We start from the raw sequence: 20576 nt of genomic DNA, 5'->3' as shown, positions 1-20576 counted from the left end.
ATAAGGGCCGCTTTTCACATTTACTCCTGCTCAAAGCTCAACAAAGCGGAGTCACGCTTCAGTATTATAAAGCAGTTTTTTTTTATTCCAAAGTTACAATGAGATTCTTATTCCAAGTATTGCTGGTCATCACATTTGGTTTATTTAGTACAACCTAAAATAGTGTAAACACAGGATTGTTTTACGATAACAGGGTGACCTGACATTAGGTCATAACTGGTCTTGCCTTCCATATAAAATGCCAGGAGTGTGTCTGTGTATTTTATTCAGTCTGAGGCACAGCGGTGCTGTTGAGATTACGCGACGGTCAGTGAGAAGACATTTCACTCCACATAATTGTATTATTCTGCATACAGAACCGTTCATACCCGAGTTGTATGTTTAAATTTGGTTTTATTGTTCCCAGCTCTGAAGAAACCATAAGGGGGAGTGGGGTAAGCTGTGCCTCTATTTACTTATGATGCCAAATATTCCAGGATAGATCCTATAACTTGAAAGTGTTTATAATAAAGCCTTTTTAGGGGTAAGTTGTGTCAAGTCAAGGTCAAATTGGGGAATAATTTGCATTTTCAATTCAATCAACATAATCAAGGGGGAAATATCTGCTAATGTACAAACCACTTTGCATTTGAATGCGCATTATTTGCATTTTCATAAACCCGGATACATCATATCAAATATTCTGAATATTTATATAAGATTTTGAAAATATACTTACAATATTTTCTGCATTTTAAGGTAAATTTCAGTATCACTAATAGTTGGAACTCTGGCTCAGCTTACCCCAAAGCTGTCTTTTTAGGGGAAAATGTTTCATTTAATAATTCATGGCTGAACTTTAGCTAATATTTTACATAATTTTTTTTAACTACTAAAAAAAAGTTTAGGGTTGGTAAGAATACATTTTTTTAAGCCTCACCACGTCTACATTTATTTGATCAAAATATAGTAAAAACAGTAATATTGTGAAATATAATTATGATTTTAAATAATTTCTCCAATATATTTTAAGATGTAATGTATTCCTGTGATGGCAAAGCTGAATTTCTTGAGTCTCCATTGTCACATTTCCTATTATTATCAATGTTGAAAAAGGATTCTTTGATGATTAGAAAGTTTAAAAGAATATAATTTATTTTTTTTTAAAAATCTTATAACATTCTAAATGTCTTTACTATCACTGTTCTTTAATTTTACCTGCCATATAGAACTATTTACTTTGACAAGCAAAACACATTTTAGCTTCTTTTTTTTAAAGTGCATCTCTTCATCACAGGCAGCGGTGTAAGTTTGGTCCTCGCTAAATACGCAAAATGTTTATGGGGTGACACATCTTACCTCACTCTCCCAATATAGTAGCAAATGCCATTTTGTAAAAGATATTGCATGCTTTTTGTTTAACAGTTATAGTTTCAGAACATAGAAGTAATGAACTTAGAGTTCTTTAGTAGTAAGTAGTAAAATACATGTATAGAAAATATCAAACAAGATGCTGATCCATGATACTATACTACTCCGTCTTTCATTACTTGCTGGTGATTGTCTGTAGCATTTGTCTCTGAAATGTGTGTAAATACAGGTATGGCTACTACCAAAATACCTACAATGTTCAGAAAAATGAGGTATTGAAAATGTATGTTTGTTAAATACATTCATGATGATTAAATACTACTAATTCTGAGACAATGCTTGTATTTGGACAACTCTAAAAGTCAAATAGTCCTATTTTAAGGATGTAAACATACAGTAGCATCTTGTTCTAGTAGTGTACCCATATTAGCTGATCTGTTTGGCTAGCTTCCTGTTGAATAGCATATTAAAGGAGCTTTTCGCTGTAAATCAATCACTTTCCCCCCATTTTAAAGAGTGTAAAAGGGAGTTTAGAAGCATTTAACATTACAAAAATGAAGTAGTCTTTAACAAAATAAAATAAATAGTAAAATACATTGCATTTCAAGTATCAAATGTTGAGTAGTATGTTTGCACACACTTATTTCCTTTTGCCTGTAGAGAGCTGTCTTTTTGTTATGGCCTCCAGTCTTTTCCTTTCCGCCTCCTCTGCTTTCTTTCGCTCCTCTTTAAGTTCTTTATATCTCCACTTGGGGATCTGAAGGAACTGGTCGTCCATACAGCTGCTTTTCCGCCGCACTTTCTCCGGCACGTAGGTTGGCGTAGGTGCCTTGCTAATCCTCAGCTTGGGCACCACCATACCTGGTCTAACGCTGCTCCTCCTCAGCATGTGTAAGGGGAGCAGACTGGTCCTGCGGACGGCCAGAGAGGAGGAAGAGGCGTCTGATTTGGCCTGGGGCTGCAGACTCGCACGGCGAGCTTTCGGTTTGGGCACCAGCAGGACGCGGGAGTTCTGGAAAAGACGTTTGTAGTTCTCAATGCGCTCGGGTCCCAGACCTTTCAGCTGTGCGATGCGTTGTTTCTTCAGGATCTCCTGAACGGCGTAACGGCGCTTTCCCAAGCAGGGCGGGCTGCCGGGACACACCGTTCGACATGCCGTTGCGATGAACGGACTCCCCAGTGCTGTTGTCATGCGCACCATGTGATCCAGAACCCCATCCTCTGAAGCCTCTGTGACGTTACTGATGTCAAAGAAGTCACGTAGTGTCTCTGAAATTTTCTGAATGCATCCTTTGGGCGTCTGAGCTTTGCTCACCAATGCAGGCAGAAGGGGCCACTCAGGCCGATAGCTGTCACAGAACTGATCCGCACACGGCTGCTTCATCAGCCGCATCATGGCAAAGACAGTCTCGTAGCGGCTGGTGAAGATGGCCCACTCTCGCGCAGTGAACTTCCTCCCATTGTCCCTGGCCTCCAGATCAGCCCCTGATAAAAAAAAAAACAGGAAATGCACTGATGTGATTGGAGTAAAGGCCCATTTACAATATTCTACAAAATAACATTTTGTTATGAAATGACTTACTCTCATGTTCTAAACTATGTTTTCCCCATGAATACAAGTATACATTTTTGAAGAATAACTATGCAACTCTTCCCATATAATGCCATATAATAAAACATTTAAAATCCACCAAAAAGGTGGTGCATATGGCTTTTGCACTACATTATAGCATTACAAGTCTTACTTTATGCACAGACGATCTTATGAAAGGGCAGAATTTTCAGGCAATAAAGAATAATAAAAATCATGGTAACACTTTAAAATTAAGTTTCATTAGTTTTAACATTAGTAAACTACTTTAATTAACATGGACTAAGAATAAGAACAATACTTATACCAGGGCCGTAACCACCATAGACATTGAGGGGGACAAGTCCCCACCAATAATTAGAAATGGCCAAATTGTCCCCCCCAATGTTTGAAATTCTTGCACTGCTCTCCTGCACTCCATTACGTAGCGCTCTGTATGTTAGGATGACAAAAAGGTTTAAAAGTTACATATTTAGTCTGATCTGCCTCAGGTCTAACGGCGCTCGTCAATGTCAAAAATGATTTAGATGGCCAATCAAATCAAAGTAGGCGGGGTTTACATTCTCTTTTGGCTCGTGCACAGTTTTCACACAGACAAGTGTGTCAATCTATCGCTTAAAGTCCCAGTGAACCGGAAGTTGCAACTGAGAGCTGTGCTGTGACGTATTTCCAAGTGAAACAGAATATTGAATAGAGGGCAGGGTTTTACTTCAGCTCTCCTTCTCTCCATCTCTCGCTCATAGCAGACTAACGGTTGGAAGGGTGTGGCCGTCAAACTGCCGTCATCAGAAAGTGAATGCCATTCCAGACTGGAAGTTACTTTTCAGATTTTGATTAAAGATTACCACGGGAAACTATTTTTCTCTGTGTATTAACTTGCATGGATTAATTGTTCACCCTAAGACCTGTAATGTGTACTAACAAAGTAAATAAGATCGATTTTGATTTCATGAGGACTTTAATGCCGTTGCGGGGACTCTTCTTTCCGGTGAAATCACAAAACAAAATGCACACAAACGTGTCCATGCTCTTAATATACAATCATTGAACATCTTTGATTTTAATAAAGAAAAAAAACTATATGAGGGTGGATTGGAACCTGTAAACTTCAGTTTACAAAAATTCTACCTCCGGACCACTAAGGAATTCGAATGTTAACAGCGGATCTATGTATTTATTCACTAAAGGGAAGAATCTCGAGACTAGCGATATATCTGACGCAAATGAATGCAAATAGTCCCAAAATGATTATTTCCCAACTAGAATTAGACCTAGAATTTAATTCACTGTTCTGTTTCTTTATGCTTTATAAAAATAAAAATACATTGTTCAAGACATGGTTACGGCCTTGACTTATACAGCATTTATTAATCTTAGTTGTTAATTAATTTCCATTTAATTAGTTGTTGTTGTTAATTTCAACATTTACTAATAAATTATTAAAATCAAATGTTATATTTGTTAACATTCGTTAATGCACTGTGAACTAACATGAACAAACAATGAACAGCTGGACATTAAAAAAGATTAATAAATAAATAGTGTAATAAATGTATTGCTCATTGTTTGTTAATACATTAACTATGTTAACAAATGAGACCTTATTGTAAAGTGTTACCAAATCATTTTAGAATAAACTGAAATAAATAACAGTAACAAGCAACAAAATTAATTATTAATGATAATAAATACATATTTTTGTTTAAAAAATGCACTTTTAATACATTGAATATACTATATAAAATTTTAGAAAAAAAGAAAGTGTAACAAGCAACAATAGCAAAAATAAAGCATATATATATATATATATATATATATATATATATATATATATATATATATATATATATATATATATATATATATATATATATATATATATCAAAATTAATTTACTTTTAAAGTACTGATGGATTCTTTTCGTGGTGCTGTATGAACTCCTGTTGTATGGCAAGAGCTGCATAACAATTTGGGTTTTATTCATGACAAAATATTAAATCTGTGGCATGATTATGGCCGTATTGTATCCTTTTCTTGTAGCTAATCATGTAACAGCTGCTTTATATTGTAGAGTTTCCTGGCAGTCTGTTGCGCAGTGAGTACCTGCCAGCATCAGGGATCTGACACATTCCACTCGACCCTGCATAGCAGCTTTCATCAGAGCGGTGAAACCGTGGCAGTTCCTCTTCTCAATGTCAAGCCCGGGAAAGTAGCTGAGTAGGTAGTTAGAGATTGTGATGTGACCTGCAATTGTTCGGGTGAATTATGGAAATACAGTCAACTGTTGAATATAAAACCTTTCTAAGGCACTCAACAGTTCCGTTCTAGTAGTATTTTGAAGTTTTTACACTCCATTCACTTTGAAGGTTGAGAAACTAGTTATTTAAACTTTATGACGGCAATATAAATGTAAATATGTGCAAGATTGGATTAAGGCTGTCAGATGGTTCTTACCCGCCTGGGCAGCTGTGATGAGGGCTGTATTGCCCTCGTTGTCCTGCCAGTTCACATCCAGGTGAGGACACTGGGAAAGAGCAATCACAACATCCACGTATCCTTGGTAGCACGCCACTATTAGTCCAGTCTGCAGAGTCAACACACACACACAAGGCGATACTGTGAAGAAGTTTCCACCCTTGCCAAGGAACATTTACTAGTAGTTGATAAATTTGAGGAAAACACTCTCAATAAAAGGGCTGGGTATTGACACAGATTACACGATTCAATTAGATTCGGATTGAGAAGCTCTTAATTCGATTTTGATTTGGATATAGGCTATATCAGGTACAGTACATACATTTTTCTTAAGGAAAAAGTCTCTCAACTAAAGCTTTGAACTATAAAGGGAATCCTGACAGTTGGTACAGCACTATAATATGCTATCCACATGGAAAACGTCTCATTAAACATTTCCAGTTAATTCACAGTATTTTTTCTTAAAGGCACAATATGTAAGATTTTTGGATTCAAATATTCAAAAAACACTAGAACAATGTTTTATATTTTGTTGACTTGTGTACTTACATTATCCCAAATGTTTCCAAGAATGTTTAAATCCAGAGAACAAGCAATTTTAATCAGGAAACGGGCCGTGTCCGTGCGTCGCCTATCAATGACATCATACCCGCGAAAAAAATCGAGCTATACAGGGAAACCTGACAGTTGGTACGGTACTATAATATAATAGGTTAAGTAAAAATATAATACATATTTAATATAGTGTAAATAATTTACCAAAATGCTCTTCTCTAGAGTCATTTGAATGGCTTTTCTGAGGTAAACATAGCATTATGCTACATTGTTTACAAGCTATTGTACTGCATATCTTTCCACGCTCTAAACACTGATTGGGTGATTACATGAGACATGATAGTTGTACTGTTTCTTTTAACATAACTTTTGATATTCATTTGTGTATATTTAGTGCTATAACTAGTAATAAAGCAGAAGAGATGATGGGCTTATCGGTTCATCAAATATCATCAAATGATTCATTGATATTGTCAACCCAGCCTTATCATTTAGAACTGGGGGGAGGGGGGGGCAGGATAACCACTGTTTACCAAGAAAGATTTTGGTTTGCATCAATGAAAAAAAGCTGGGCTGGCCGTGTGAATTTAGAATTCTAATCTTGCCTGAAGTAGCAGCTTCAAACCTGAAAATGTGCAAATTGCATTGTGATTTCACAGTGTGAGGCTGATGTTCAGGGTTTTTACCGACGACTTCTGACATGTCTGTCTCACTCTTCACAGTCAGTCTGTCCTATTTAAGTGTGAACAGTAGCAGTGTGGAGGGAAGTGTCAGCAGCCTCTCATCACACTAAAACACAGCTGGAGGCTGCTGACTAAAAATAAACCCTGGACAAGCTCATTTTACACGGCTATGACAATAAGGGCGAGACGCTTCCAGTTTCTGCCAGATTCTGGTGAAAGTGTGTTTGTTTGTGTTTACTGTGAAGCCTGTAATTTTTCTTGATGTCTCCAGTTTAATATACAGAGAAAACTGTGAGTGAGCCATCAGTAGGTTAATTCCCATTAAAAAGTGCAAATGCTGTGGTTCTGTGCCGCTTATCAAAACATTGCTCTGTTTGAGAATCCAAACCAGTTACATTGACGCATCCAGTGATGTGAATTTGGGGCAGGGCCGTTCAGGAGAAACCGGTTTAGAAATAGTCATGAATATAGAAATAGTCAAATAGTAATGGGTCTCATTCACTAATAATTGCATGGATTATTCATATTTATATGCACAGGAAAACGTCTCACTACATATTTCCACCTAATCCACACAATTTGTTTTTTATAAGGACAAGATTCTTTTTTATTAAAATATCCACAAACCACTAGAACGTTGTGTATTTTGTTGACTTGCATACATTATCCCAAATGTTTCCAAGAATGATTAAATCCAGAGAAATAAGCAATTTTAACCAGAACACGGACTGTGTTCACCTATCAATGAAATCCAGAGGTGGATTGAGTATCCAAAAACTGTACTCAAGTAAAAGTACAAGTACTTATTGAAATATTTACTATAAGAAATATTTAGTGTTCAATATGGATATTTTTCTTACACAAACCCATCGACTCGCTTCAGAAGGCATCTATTCACCCCTGGAGCCGTGTGGAGTACTTTTATAATGGATGGATGCACTTTTTTGGGCTTCAAATATATTGGGGGCTATTATAATGCTTCGATTAGCCAGGGCATTTTTAAATATAGCCTAACTCTGATTGTATTCATCTGAAAGAAGAATGTCATATACACCTAGGATGGCTTGAGGGGGAGTAAATCATGGGGTAATTTTCATTTTGGGTGAACTATCCCTTTAACTGTCTTTGTCTAAGCAAAGACATTCGTTTTCAAGACGAACAGATTGCTGCCACTGAGCAATACTCACAAATTACAGCGGGAAGGCAGGTGTTCATTCATTTCGACTCAAAAGAGTGATTCATTTGTGAATGGGGCATTGCTCATGCCCCAGAAAAAGAGACAGTGTGCGCTTGGAATAACTATATGTATTTCTTAAAGGTCCTGTTCTTCGTGATCCCATTTTTCAAACTTTAGTTAGTGTGTAATGTTGCTGTTAGAGCATAAATAATACCTGTAAAATTATAAAGCTCAGTTCAATGCCAAGCAAGATATTTTATTTAACAGAAGTTCCCTTTCAAAGCCTACAGCGAACGGCCGGTTTGGACTACATCCCTGTACATCCTGCTTTAATTACGTCAGTAGAACAGTTTGTTGACTAACCTCCGCCCACAAGAATACGCGAAAAAGGGGGCGTGGTCTTGTTGCTCCCGCGTGGAGAAGAGGAAGTGTTGCGTTTGTATAGTGTGTTTGTCGCCATGTCGTCGAGACGCTGTTATTTTCATCCCGGAGTCAAATCACCTTTGTTTGGCTTTCCCAGTACACTGTACTTAGAGATCATTGAACGCAGGCATTTCCGTTATGGTAAGAGGCGTGACCTTTCCGGGGAACGTGCGCTAAGCTGCTGTCGAATCACAGCACGGGAACCGCTGGCACAATCAGAACTCGTTACGTATTTCTGAAGGAGGGACTTCATAGAACGAGGAAATTCTCAGGCCGTTTTTAGGACAGTGAAAACAGCGGTATACAGATAAGTAAATTGTGTGAAAAATACTGTTTTTTTACACGCGAAACATGAACACATGTTATATTGCACACTGTAAACACAATCAAAGCTTCAAAAAAACACAAAAAAAACGGGACCTTTAACATGTATTGCATTAAACGAAAGGAACGTCGCCCGGTGTAACAGAGTAAAAGTACAGTTTTTTCATTATAAATGTACTCGAGTTAAAGTAAAAGTAACCACATTTAAATCTACTCTTAAAAGTACAATTTTTCCAAAAAAATACTCAAGTAAATGTACTTCGTTACTACCCACCTCTGATGACATCATACCCGCATCATAATAAAATGCCACCATAATAAACGCTCCCGCTGCTCTCGAGCCACGTGTCACGCTTGTCTCTCATTAGCAATCGTTCCAGCGGCCTTGTTCCACTCCAAAGGCTTTCAGCTCCAGCCTGCTTCATACAGTAACTTTAATAAATCTTTAATACATTAGCTTATCCATGAATATGATTTCTGAGTTTCTTTTCCACCGGCTGTAGAGATGGGAGAGACAACAACGACCACGCTCGTATTTTGACTTCACTTAGTGGAAGTTACGGCGGAGCTCAGAGATGATCACGTACGTCTGATAAGATCTAAAATAATAGCATAAATACTGCTTGGTTTCTCGCGGAAACTGATCGTTTCGCTAGATAAGACCCTTATTCATCGTCTGGTATCGTTTAAAGCCCTTTGAAGCTGCACTGAGACCTTGAACCGTTTGGAACCCATTGAAGTCCATTATATGGAGAAAAATCCAGGAATGTTTTCATCAAAAACCTTAATTTCTTTTTGACTGCAGAAAGAAAGACATGGACATCTTGGATGACATGGGGGTGAGTAAATTATCAACAAAAGTTTATTTAAAAGTGAAATAATCCTTTAAAGAAATAGTGGTATCACTTTCTAATATGAAGCCCATGCTTATAGTGAATTATAGCCCCATTTATACTTATTTATAAGTATTACTGTGTATAATGGACAATGAGCATGCGCATTGAAAAAGAAAATTCATGACTTATAATAAAAAATAATATAAATGTAACTATAACTGCTCTTATAATGCAGCATATGTCTTGAGTCTTTATAAATATATTTATAGAATAGTAATACTTCATTATATAATTCATTGTAAGCATGGGCTTCATAGATAGTGTTACCAAAATAGTTTATTGACAAAAACAAAAATTCTGTAATTATTTACTCACTTTTCAATACAACTAGGCTATAGCTCATTTCGACTATGTCTGAGAAATCCTTGTTCATTTGTGAACAAATCTTTCTTTTGAGATTGTCGAGTTCAACTCACTGTCTGTCTCCATTATCCAGTCACAACATTTCTCAAATTAAAGGGATAATCCAAATCATTTTCTCCCCCTGATGTCTTTCCAAACCTGCGTAACTTACTTTCTTCTGTGTAACTCAAAAGAAGATATTTCTGGGGCGTTTCTCAAAATATCTTCTTTTGTGTTACACAGAAGAAAGTCAAACAGATTTGGATCGACATGAGGGTCACAAAGGGTGAGTAAATTATGGCATGATTTCCATGTCTGTGTGAACTGTCCCTTTAACAGCTCACTGAAAGAAATTACTTTCAATGAATAACCACTTCAATTTCAGTCCAATCGCCAAACAATAGCAGCTGCAGCTCATCTGCAAGTGTATCCCCACCAAAATATTCATCCAAAACAGATCTTTAAATAAACTACATCAATAATACATTGTAAAAGTCACAAAGTGAGCAGGATATATAAAAATGTTACGCATGGCTTGGGCAGGGATGTATCATGATACTAATGCCGCGTTCCAGGCAACCCGTAACCCGTGTTTTTCCAACCTTCTACCCGTGAAAGTGGACTGGAACGGCAGCCAAACCCGTGACTTCCCACCCGTGAACTCGTACTAGATCGATGTACTCCCAGTTACGAGTTTTGACGTCACATAGCCCGCGAAGCAACAATGGCAGCCCCCTACGGTTGCAGTGTTTATGAAACAAATATACAAATAACGTAAAATAAAAGGTATAACAGCTTTTCTTGCCGTCTGCGCTGTTTTTCTCCTCCGTTTCCCTCAAATAAGCAAGGAGTAAGCACCTTTGGCGATAGAAATGATTGTAAATGAGCATACACCCCGTACGGTCCGACATGCTTTGTTTACATCTAACTACCACACAATTCCTTGCGCTCAGGCAGTTTGGCGTGACTTTGCCTGGAACACTACAAAGTCGTGAGTCGTGGTTTGAAGTTGTAATTTACGGGCTCAAAAACCTGCCTGGAACGCAGCATAAAGGCCTGTTCACACCGGGACGATTTTCGCACGCGTTTATCGCCGACGTTTAACGCCTCGGGACTAAACAATGGGCGCCAATGTGAGTGTTCACACCGACGCGCAAAACGCCAGGCGTAAAAGCGTCATTTTTAAAAAAAACGCCTCGGGTTCGTTTTTTTATTTTGACGCGGCGCGTAAAAAACTGTCCGACCAATGAGATCGGCGCTTTTGTTCACGTGCCTGGAGCTGCTGAAGTGACAGTAAAACACGACTTGGTGGCGCTCAAGCACAAAACGCTCTTGCCGAGCACACATTGATACGACGAAGAAGTAGTAAGTAGACAAAGAAGAAGATGAACTGCTAATGCTGCTTGCCAGTTAGCAAAAAGTGTGTGAATGGTTTTGTCCATATACATAATATGTCTATGGTTTTGGCAAGCACGTAAATACTGTCTCTCTTCTCCTTCTGTGTGACAAGCGAGTGTCAGAGGCTTAAAGTGCCGCAGCACCATCTTGTGTACCGGGAGCGCATCGACTGAATGTGCACGTTCACTCGGCACAGCGCCAGTGAAAATCGCTTGGGTGTGAACACTCAAGACGCGCCGAAAAACGTCACGAAAAACGCTGGCGATAAGCGCGTGCGATATTCGTCCCGGTGTGTACAGGCCTTAAGAGTTGCAGCGGTTGCCTGAGCCCTGCCAAGCTCCACAGCGCCCCACAATTTTCCAATCAATCTGTGGTAAAAATGAGGAACTGCAGCAGCGTGCTCTAACTGAGAGGCATGGGGCAGATTTCAGACTGTCCCACTTATTTACACATTACCTTACATAAACCTCGCTCCAGATCAATCCGATATCAATCAGCTTCATCTGTGTATTAGTCTGCATCAGTTCAATAACTAGCTGGAATGTCTGTTCTTCCTATGTGGAGAAGCGTATCAAATTAATGAAAGTATAAATCCTTTAGTTTAAACATGCTCATAGTTCCGAAGTCTTGTAATAGTACACATGAATTGTATCGACTATTTCTTTGTTTTGTGGAGCTTGACAGACTTGATAAACTGTTGTTGAATGGTAAAAGAGAAGTGTAAAATGTCTCATTAAGTGTTTCAAAGAACAAAACAAAAATAATAATAATTGCATTTTCACTTGTTTATGTTTTGTATCACTGTCACCAAGCAATAAAGTTTCACTGTAAACTAAATTCATAGTCAGATGTATCGAAATGATAAAAGTTGAATTCAGGACACAACCCATTTCACTTAGTCTGCATCTTTCTATCAAGTACTCAACTTGGTTTTAATACAAATGTAGACATGTGTTGAGGTAATCTGTGGCCTGGTTGATTCTTAAAATAGAAAGGATTAGCCTTATGAGCCATTGAATGAAAGAGGAATTACAGGATTTGTCCTCCAGTTCAGCTTTGACAATGAAGACAAAATATGGTGTCTATAATACTTCTAATAAAAGAATTGTGGGTATCGTATTTGTGGGTGTGAAATGCATAATCTCAATATTGTACTGAACTATGGACTATACTAAGTATTAAAGTGTTTTGGTATGAACATTAGATTACAAGAAGTTTAACTAAAAGTGACAAAGTTTTTAGGGTGAGCATAATATAACAGACTGTTAGGACAAACCACATTGAAAGCTGTCCTTAAAAAAGTGTGGGCAAGCTGGCCTGGATTTGATAATATCATGTCAGTCTGGCTGTGAATTATTGCAGTCCCAGAAAACAGGTCAGTGGGTAACATCTATCCGCAGATGTTCCATCAATGACTTGATATTACATCAGTGCTGAGCTCAAAGTGATTCTGACGCATTCATCAACTGGAAAGCACTACCTGCACAGCAGTGTGTAAATGAAATGCCTTGAATCTGCCAGAGAGTTGTCAGTTAAGCTGACTAAATTTACTTTCCCGCTAGGCCTGTTATATTTGGTGTTGTAGTTTTTTACCATTTTTCTTCCAACAAATACAATCCAGCCCAGCCACAGATTTGTTAGAACAAGTGCACTGAACTCCTAGCAATATTAGTTGCATGGTAAACAGGATGTTAAGGGTCATGTGCATGTATGTAAGTAATGGAAAATACAGATGGGCTTGAAAATGCAGATGTTATGCATCCTGTAATGATATTAACCGTTCACTCAAAAGGGGCCTTTAAATCAGCAGCACCGCTTTTAAGCTTATAGCGATATTATGACATTAAAAGACATAGCATGTTATACAGTGGTAGCTTCTGGTCTGCAAATCAATATCATCTGCCCCCTCTCTCTCTATATATATATATATATATATATATATATGTATATCAAATTTTCATGTTGCGATTAATTGCTGAAGCTTTTATCATGGTATACGGTATTATCACGGTATTGAAATTCTTTGCCAAAAAAAACTAAAAGAACCAAACATTTAAATACAATAAAGCAATACACAAAAATGTATAAAGTAAACAAATATATTTTAAACAGATTAAAGTGCAAAATAATTATAAAGAACAATCGGTAACACTTTACAATAAAGTCTCACTAGTTAATGCATTAACATTAACAAAGAGCGAATAGCTACAATTTATAGAAGTTATTATTCTTTGATGACGTTAGTTAAAAAAAAGCAGTTAGTGTTAGCTCAGGTCCTTTAAATAATACAGTTACAACTTTTGATTTGAATGTGTTATTAAATGCTGAAATTTACATTTAACTAAGATGAATACATGCTTTAGAAGTATTTTTCATTGTCAGTTTGTTAATGAATGAACTAATGTTAAATAATGGAGCCTTATTGTAAAGTGTGTGACTGAACAACAATCAGAACATATTCAAACAATATCTAGGGCATGTAATTTAGTCCAGATTAAAATATAAAATGTTTAACTTTGAAAATGAATAGCCTTAAGTCTTTAAGTATTAAGTATTTGGTCATGTGATGAGCACCATATCGTTTTGTTTACGAGGGTTACCGGTGAAACGGCTGTATTTCTGCTGTTCCGTCAGCGCCCTCTGCTGTCAGAGAGTGTGAATGTGCGTCTCCTTCACTCGTTCCGCCATGTGCTCGGCTCGTGCATGTTGGGTTTGTTTACATCAGTGGGTTCCTCTTTGGCATATTGTTCATTTTAAACGATTGATGGGTAAAGTATTCTTAAAATGCATTCTAAAAATCTGAATAATTCGTAAGAAATAATTATTCACTGTATTTTGAAGTGCCCATAACAGTATTGTGCATGTTCATTATTGCGGTATATCGTATTACTGTATACCGGCACATGTCTAATATATATATATATATATATTTATATATATATATATATATATATATATATATATATATATATATATATATACACTTAAAAGTTTGAGTTTTATAGTCCCTCCACCAAACTTTACACTTGGCACGATACAGTCAGGCAAGTACCGATCTCCTGGCAACCACCAAACCCAGACGCGTCCATTAAATTGCCAGGCAGAGAAGCGTGATTAATCACTCCAGAGAACACGTCTCCACTGCTCTAAAGTCCAGTGGCGGCGTGCTCTACACCCCTGCATCCGACACTTTGCATTGCACTTGGTGATGTAAGGCTTGGATGCAGCTCCTCGGCCATGGAAACCCATTCCATGAAGCTCTCTACACACTGTTCTTGAGCTAATCTGAAGGCCACACAATGTTTTGGAGGGCTGTAGCCATTGACTCTGCAGAAAGTTGGTGACTTCTGCGCACTGTGAACCTCAGCATGCGCTGACCCCGCTCTGTGATTTTATGTGGCTGAGTTGCTGTTGTTCCCAATTGATTCCACTTTGTTATAATACCACTAACAGTTGACCGTAGAATATTTAGTAATGAGGAAATTTCAAATGGACTTGCACAGGTGGTAACGGTACCACGCTTGAATTCACTGAGCTCCTGAAAGCGACCCATTCTGTTTGTAGAAGCAGTCTGCATGCATAGGTGCTTGATTTTCTACACCTGTGGTCATGGAAGTGATTGAAAAACCTGAATATATCCATGTGTGTGTGTACAGTTGTGATCATAAGTTTATATACACCTTGCAGAAATTGCTAAATGGTAATAATTTGAACTAAATAGACAGGGATTATTAAAATAATAACAATAATCATCCTCACCATTTATTAAAATATTATTAAAAATGTGTTTAATATTTTGTAAGCATATTACATAGTTGTGCTTCCTTGGAGTCAATTATTTTACTTGTGATAACGCAATGAAATATGCCGAATTATGGAGACATAATTATTGGCCAGGCTGGCATACTTAAAAGAAATGATGAACACATGCAAAAAAAGAGAGCGAACCAACAAAATATTAATAACTGATTATGTTGTAGTCACTGTATGATTTTTCCTGTGAGATTTTGTTTTTGTATTGCTTTTTTTTCCCCATAGTAAAATAAAACCTGTAGCACACATTTTAGTGTCTTGGTCTTCCCTAATATATAAATAATAATATTTATAATATATAAATATATATATCCCCTTACTTTTGGCCACTACTGTGTCTATATGTTTGGGGGTTTTTTGTTGTGTCATTCGGCCCATGAAGGGACACTAATAACCTAATTTGCATCGTTACATCATGCAGAGATGAACAGAGCACATGCTGGAACTATTAGGGGGGAAATCCTGTGCCTGTTGCTCTGAACTGTCCTGTACAGAAGAGTGATGAGAGACAAGATAAGAGAAGCGCCTGTGTGAAGTGGAGCTCTTGAGGTTCCCCAGAAGCATTCTACAGTCATTCTCCTAGAGCTCTGTCTGTTAGGTTATCAGGAATGCATTAGCCATGACATCATATCAGCTCCTCTTTATGGGGTGTATTGATTTTACGTTTTTGAGACACATTCTCTAAAATCCTAGCTTTTAAGTTGTAACGTGATACATTCTGCACTGCCGAGGCCTCAAGCTCTGGGAGGTGATGTCACTCTGGGACTAATTTTTGCGAGGAATGGCCAGGATTGTGCTACAGTGTGCTAGAAAGTGTGACTGTGCAACTCCATTATTAAACCCCCAAGGCCTGCAAATTATTAGTGCATACTCGAATACACTTTGCACTACATGTGTTTCGTGTTTAGATTTTATACAATGTAATTATCCCACAAAAAAATGCCTTAAAGACCCCAGCAGTCTGCCAGAATCAAACCTGAAACTTTATGTTTAATGTTCATGTAAAATTGATTGTCTAACTGACTTTCTGACATTTGCAGATATTTTTTAGAGAAACGTTATAAAACTATCACATTCGCACCACAATATCAATCACACTGTCCCTACAAGAAGTGTTGGGTTATGTTGGATCGGTGTGTTAATTTGTTGGGGCAGTGTGAATTAGCCTTAATATAAGTTATTGTGACAATTAAACTATAGGTGAGAATATATAGTATATTAGTATATAGTATTCTATATAGTATAGAATAAGTATGCTACTTTAAATGGGTTTCTACGTTATAAAAATGCTAATTCAAAATTCGGAAGAAGATGGAGCTCCGAGACTCCAAATAAACAATGTGGTCAGCCTTTGCATTGCTAATTTTTTACCAGAAACGTATACATAATTAAGTAAGCTCCCAATTCAACTAAGAAACAACATATTGTTCTTAAAAAGGTGTATTTAAAAAGGTACTTACATCTACAAATACCTAATAATAAAATATATAACTAGTTCTGGTTCGTCTTCGTATGTGTGACAATTCGTAACATTTCCAGTAGCCTATGTTTTATTTGTAACATTTCTGGTAATTTACCAGTAATTTACCTTCTTTCCATCAGTCAAATCCTTGTTTGACTCTATACGAGTCAGTAATCGGTTCTCGGCTCATTGGGAATCGATTCGGACATGTTCGAAGTAGACGGCAGCACCCCGGACCGGCGAGTTGTTATGAAGTGTATCATTTGGGACAGGGACCGACTCGCACACCCTTGATTCAATCCAATTCGTACATGAATCGTTCAGACCGGTTTTATAAACGGTTCAACCAATTCATTAAAAACTCCGACTCAATAGAACGATTCGTTTATGTTATTATGTAGCTTATGTGAACTCTAAAGCGTGACAACACTGAATTTCATTCATTTAATATATATTTGATGTTAATAAACTAGCCTACTTACTCTTCTGTTTTTGTCCGTCTCCTGAACGTCCTCCTCAGTAACACCTTGTCTAATCATGAGTTTCACTATGAGCGCGTTGTTTTTGCAACACGCTTGAAAAAAGGACAGCGGTGCTGGACTCTCCGGGGAAGGGGTTCTCTGGGAGTCAGACAAGTCATCGTCCGGTGGATAAAAGGAGTCATCTGAGACGATACTCCTGGTATCCGGCAGTTCTGAAAAGTCATCCAACTCCTCGAAGTCCTCATCGTTCCTATCCAACTCGCACGAGCCGAGATATTCATCATAATCGTCATCACCCGCGCGATTAGGTGATTCCTCCACGATGGTGGGAAAGTTCTGGGCGCTTTTGGCATGTTTAAGTGGTTTGACTTGTCTAGGAGATGATCCACCGCCATCTCTGCTGTCCGTTATCAGAACCATTTAACCCTTATTGGATAAAATCCTCAAGTCATGCGGATCAAACACCTCCTGGTCTCCTTCAGCTGCATTTAGGTGCGTTAAAGTCATAGATACCAACGGAACAGAAATGCTATTTAACAAAAACGTACGTTTAATCTCCAAACTGAGGTTCAAATCTTCGTTTAAGTATTTGCGACGTCATTTTCCCCCACTCATATAGATTATAATGCAGTTAGTGTCCATATAATAATAACTTAACAGCTCATTTTAATGACTTGATGTGTCCATAACACGAAATGTCAGTGTTTCTCAGTAACACCCGGCGACGCAGAAGCTCGTGTGGAAACCGAAAAGTCCCTATAATGAATATGAGCAGTTCCATGTAATGTGAAACAATCTTCAGAATGTCGCAATTTCTTCCCAAGAGAAACTTTTCAGATATTGTGATGATCCCAAAAAACAGCATTAAGAGTGGAAACGCTGGACCATCCCGCAAAAGATAAGAGGAGAAATAGACGCGTGCGCTACAAAACTCTGCCTCTGTAATCCGATTAGATGCCCTCCTCTCTCTCTCTCTCTCTCTCTCTCTCTCTCTCTCTCTCTCTCTCTCTCTCTCTCTCTCTCTCTCTCTCTCTCTCTCTCTCTCTCTCTCTCTCTCTCTCTCTCTCTCTCCCCCCTCCCTCTATAGTTTTGCAAATATGGGTCAATGACAATTCCCCCAGATCGATTAGTTCAAAAATACATCGAAAATGCAGTTAATACTAACATTTAAAACGACACAAACACATTTTGTTCAATGAATATGGTTGAACTAGTTGTGTTTGAATTGAAATGAGTTTTGGATTAAATACACACACACACATAACAGTTAACACAAAGCTTCTGAAACCTGTAATTTCAGGAAAGTACAAAGTTTTGTTTACCATCATCATGGGGTTTTGATGTGACTGTGACTGTGGCCGTGCCGGGGCAGTCCCTGACAATAGCAGGGTAATTAATCAACTTTCCAACACTTTTTCTTTACTTTTCACATCTTCAGAAACTGTGAACCTTGAACGGTCTCTGTCATCTCAGCTTTCTTTACTCCAGTCCCATTCAAATGATGTCATTCACATTTCACTTCTGAAAACCATACACACATGCACAAACGTCTCACAAACGCCTCTAAGTCACACATTATAGTTAATGCGTGTGCTCTATTACACGCTCAAGCTTTTTCCACAATCTTTACACTCCCATTTCCTCAGAGTTCTTAGATAAGTGCCATAATTGCTGTGTCTAATTAGTGAGTCGTTTAGCCCCGAACAGCTGGGAGCATGGGCTGTGATAGACTGTGATAAACATCTGTGATAGAGGAAGTACTGTGGTTTTAAAAACAAGTAAACTGTATTGCCAAAAATGAGTTGCCTAACTGCCATGGTGGCATGTGATACAATTGTATTCACACCGAATTTCACCCTCCATACGATGCTATATATCCCACTACATTTGTACAACTATACTACACCACTACACTAATATTTATTAATTTAACAATTGACATTATTTGTGGCATAATGCTGAAAAATATTCCGACTTGTCCCACCTTTAAAAAAGCAAAACTCTGGGTTACAGTGTGGCATTGTGAATGGAGCCGCTGTAAAATACTCACTGTTTGAGTATTATAGCCAAGAGACATGAACATTATGAATGTTAACATGATTTTAGTGGAAAATCACTTTCTAACCTTTTTGTGTAAAGTTGTATCTAATTTTACAACTTATTTTACAACTCCAAATCCCACAGACCCTAAACCTCCCAAACGCTTGTCAAACTTTTGGGGTTAAACAGCTTTACAGCTCAAATAATACAAAAGTTTTAACAGAAGAATGATTGTAAGAATTATTTCTGCTTTTAAATCCTCCAGAAATTAGCCCCATTCACTGTAATTTGAAATGGCGACTCTTTCTGAATCTTCTTTAGAGAAAATGAGGGACGAGTTGAAATGATTATGAGAGAATCAGCCGGAGTGAGTTGTTAGTGAGGGATCAGAAAGGGAACTGACTATCATCTCTCTCAGAAATAAAAGAAGCCATGCTGCTCCTTGGCTATTTCGGCTTAGGCAATTACATTAGCTCAGCACTTTGGCCTGCTTAGGTTAATAAATCCCCAGGAGCTGATCGAGAGGGGAGAACTTCATGCTGAGTAAAACTTCACGTGGGATCCTCAGTCGAGCATTCAAAAGCACCTGGATAGATCCTTGCAAGCTTTGATATTAACTGTCCGAGAGTGATGTGTCCGTATCAAACAGTCTGTCTCTAATTTAAAACCTCATTTGAAATTATGTTACGCTTGTTGCAAATATTTTTTCATAAGAAAGTGAACAACATTTGGAAAGGGCTGATAATCTAAAATTAGCTTGATTAGCCTACTTAGGGGTCAATCAGTAAATTGCATAGGAAATGTAGAGAATGGCTTTCATTAACAGGTCTGTGAAGGTTGAGTACCTCCATTTGGTTCCAAATTAGTACACAGCCTCTTCCCATCCTCAAAAAGCGAGGCGACTGTCTGTTTCTGTGCCACTGCTTCTCCAAAGCACAAGACAAATGTGTGGTACAAAAAAATGTGATAGTTCCTGTCATTGTTTTCAATGCAGTGTGTGTTTGTGTGTACAGGTTTGGCAACTTGTGAGGGCCAAATGTCCGTGAAATATTGTGACAACCAATTAGTGAGGACATTTTACTTGTCCTTGCCTCACAGCAGTTAATTTCACATTCAAAATGCAGTAAAACTACCAAAAAACACATAATTCATGTCTCAAATCAAGTAATTTTTCCATATAACACTAGCAAATGTTTTCCCCCAACAAACACACTTTGGGCCCTATTTTAACAATCTAAGCGCATGGTCCGAATCCACTTTTGATAGTTTAACGACGTGAAAAATTGTGGGCGCGCCCTGCGCATGGTCTAAAGGGGTTGTCCCTATTCTCTTAATGAGTAATGGGTGTGTTTTGGGCGTAACGTGCAATAAACCAACTATGGCAGAAAACTATTTGCGAGCGGAAAGACTGAACGCTTCTCCAGAGAGGAATCCTTTTATTTTTAATATTTAAAAATGTTTGTGTGCTGCTGCGCATCCCTGTGTGTGTAATAAGCAGAGTGTATGCACGTTGTGCACCCGCCAATAAGCACATATTACTAACGCGTCCTTTAAATAACACAAAA

At 37.9% G+C, this 20576-nt stretch overlaps 1 protein-coding gene across 1 annotated transcript; it reads right to left on the bottom strand.

Annotated features, from left to right (window-relative positions):
* Positions 1–65: 65 nt before the first annotated feature.
* ankrd33ba (ankyrin repeat domain 33ba) lies at positions 66–17964 on the bottom strand. Its single transcript, XM_079806539.1, has 4 exons — positions 16972–17964; positions 5396–5525; positions 5045–5185; positions 66–2835 (listed from the first exon to the last, which is right to left on the bottom strand). Exons 1-4 carry the CDS (start codon positions 17389–17391, stop codon positions 1991–1993), a joined length of 1536 nt encoding a protein of 511 aa, XP_079662665.1. The 5' UTR covers positions 17392–17964; the 3' UTR covers positions 66–1990.
* Between the last annotated feature and the right edge of the window lie 2612 nt (positions 17965–20576).

The sequence above is a fragment of the Gobio gobio genome, assembly GCF_949357685.1.
Source record: "Gobio gobio genome assembly, chromosome: 23".
In the NCBI taxonomy this organism is placed as follows: Eukaryota; Metazoa; Chordata; class Actinopteri; order Cypriniformes; family Gobionidae; genus Gobio; species Gobio gobio.
Note: the sequence above shows the minus strand (reverse complement) of the source record. Positions and strands in the feature narration are given on the sequence as shown.